Raw genomic sequence first — 625 nt, 5'->3', positions numbered from 1 at the left:
TGCAGCAGCTCAATCCGTCATTGCTGCTTTATCGTGCAGGCTTTTGATAAGTTGTTACCACGTGATACAGCAAAGCAGCGCAGGAACCGAGCTACCGTCTCCCCGATGTGACGCCGTGTTCCCCCTTGGACTGCCAGCAACACCTTTTGCCTGTGGTGATGGGCCCGCTTCATTTCTTCGCGAGTACCAGCCTGTACTCGCCGTACCCTGGTCTTCCACATCGCCGTATGCATCGCAAGAGGGCTTTTTAAGCAGCTGGCCTCCTCCGCCCCCGCTCAGGGGCATGGAAGTACTGCAGTGATGCAGCCGCCTCAATCGCCATTCTGCTTTATCGTGCAGGCTTGGTAACTGTTACCACGTGGATACAGCAAAGCAGCGCAGGACCGAGCTACCATCTCCCCGATGTGACGCCGTGTTCCCCCTTGGACTGCCAGCAACACCTTTGCCTGTTGCGATGGCCCGCTTCATTTCTTCGCGAGTATCAGCGTGTACTCGCCGTACCCGGGTCTTCCACATCGCCGTTTGCATAGCAAGAGGGCTTTTTAAGCAGCTGGCCTCCTCCGCCCCCGCTCAGTGGGCATGGAAGTACTGCAGTGATGCTGCCGCATCAATCGCCATTCTGCTT

At 57.1% G+C, this 625-nt stretch overlaps 1 protein-coding gene across 1 annotated transcript in view; it reads left to right on the top strand.

The window, feature by feature from the left end:
• The window catches only part of LOC119447346 (basic proline-rich protein-like), a 46,851-nt gene extending 46,443 nt beyond the window's left edge, over positions 1–408 (top strand). The window contains exon 12 of the mRNA XM_049663780.1: positions 369–408. Within this exon, the coding sequence (XP_049519737.1) occupies positions 369–408 (40 nt within the window). The remainder of the gene's footprint in view (positions 1–368) is intronic.
• Positions 409–625: the final 217 nt, after the last annotated feature.

This window comes from Dermacentor silvarum, chromosome 1 (assembly GCF_013339745.2).
Source record: "Dermacentor silvarum isolate Dsil-2018 chromosome 1, BIME_Dsil_1.4, whole genome shotgun sequence".
Classification (NCBI taxonomy): domain Eukaryota; kingdom Metazoa; phylum Arthropoda; class Arachnida; order Ixodida; family Ixodidae; genus Dermacentor; species Dermacentor silvarum.
Note: the sequence above shows the minus strand (reverse complement) of the source record. Positions and strands in the feature narration are given on the sequence as shown.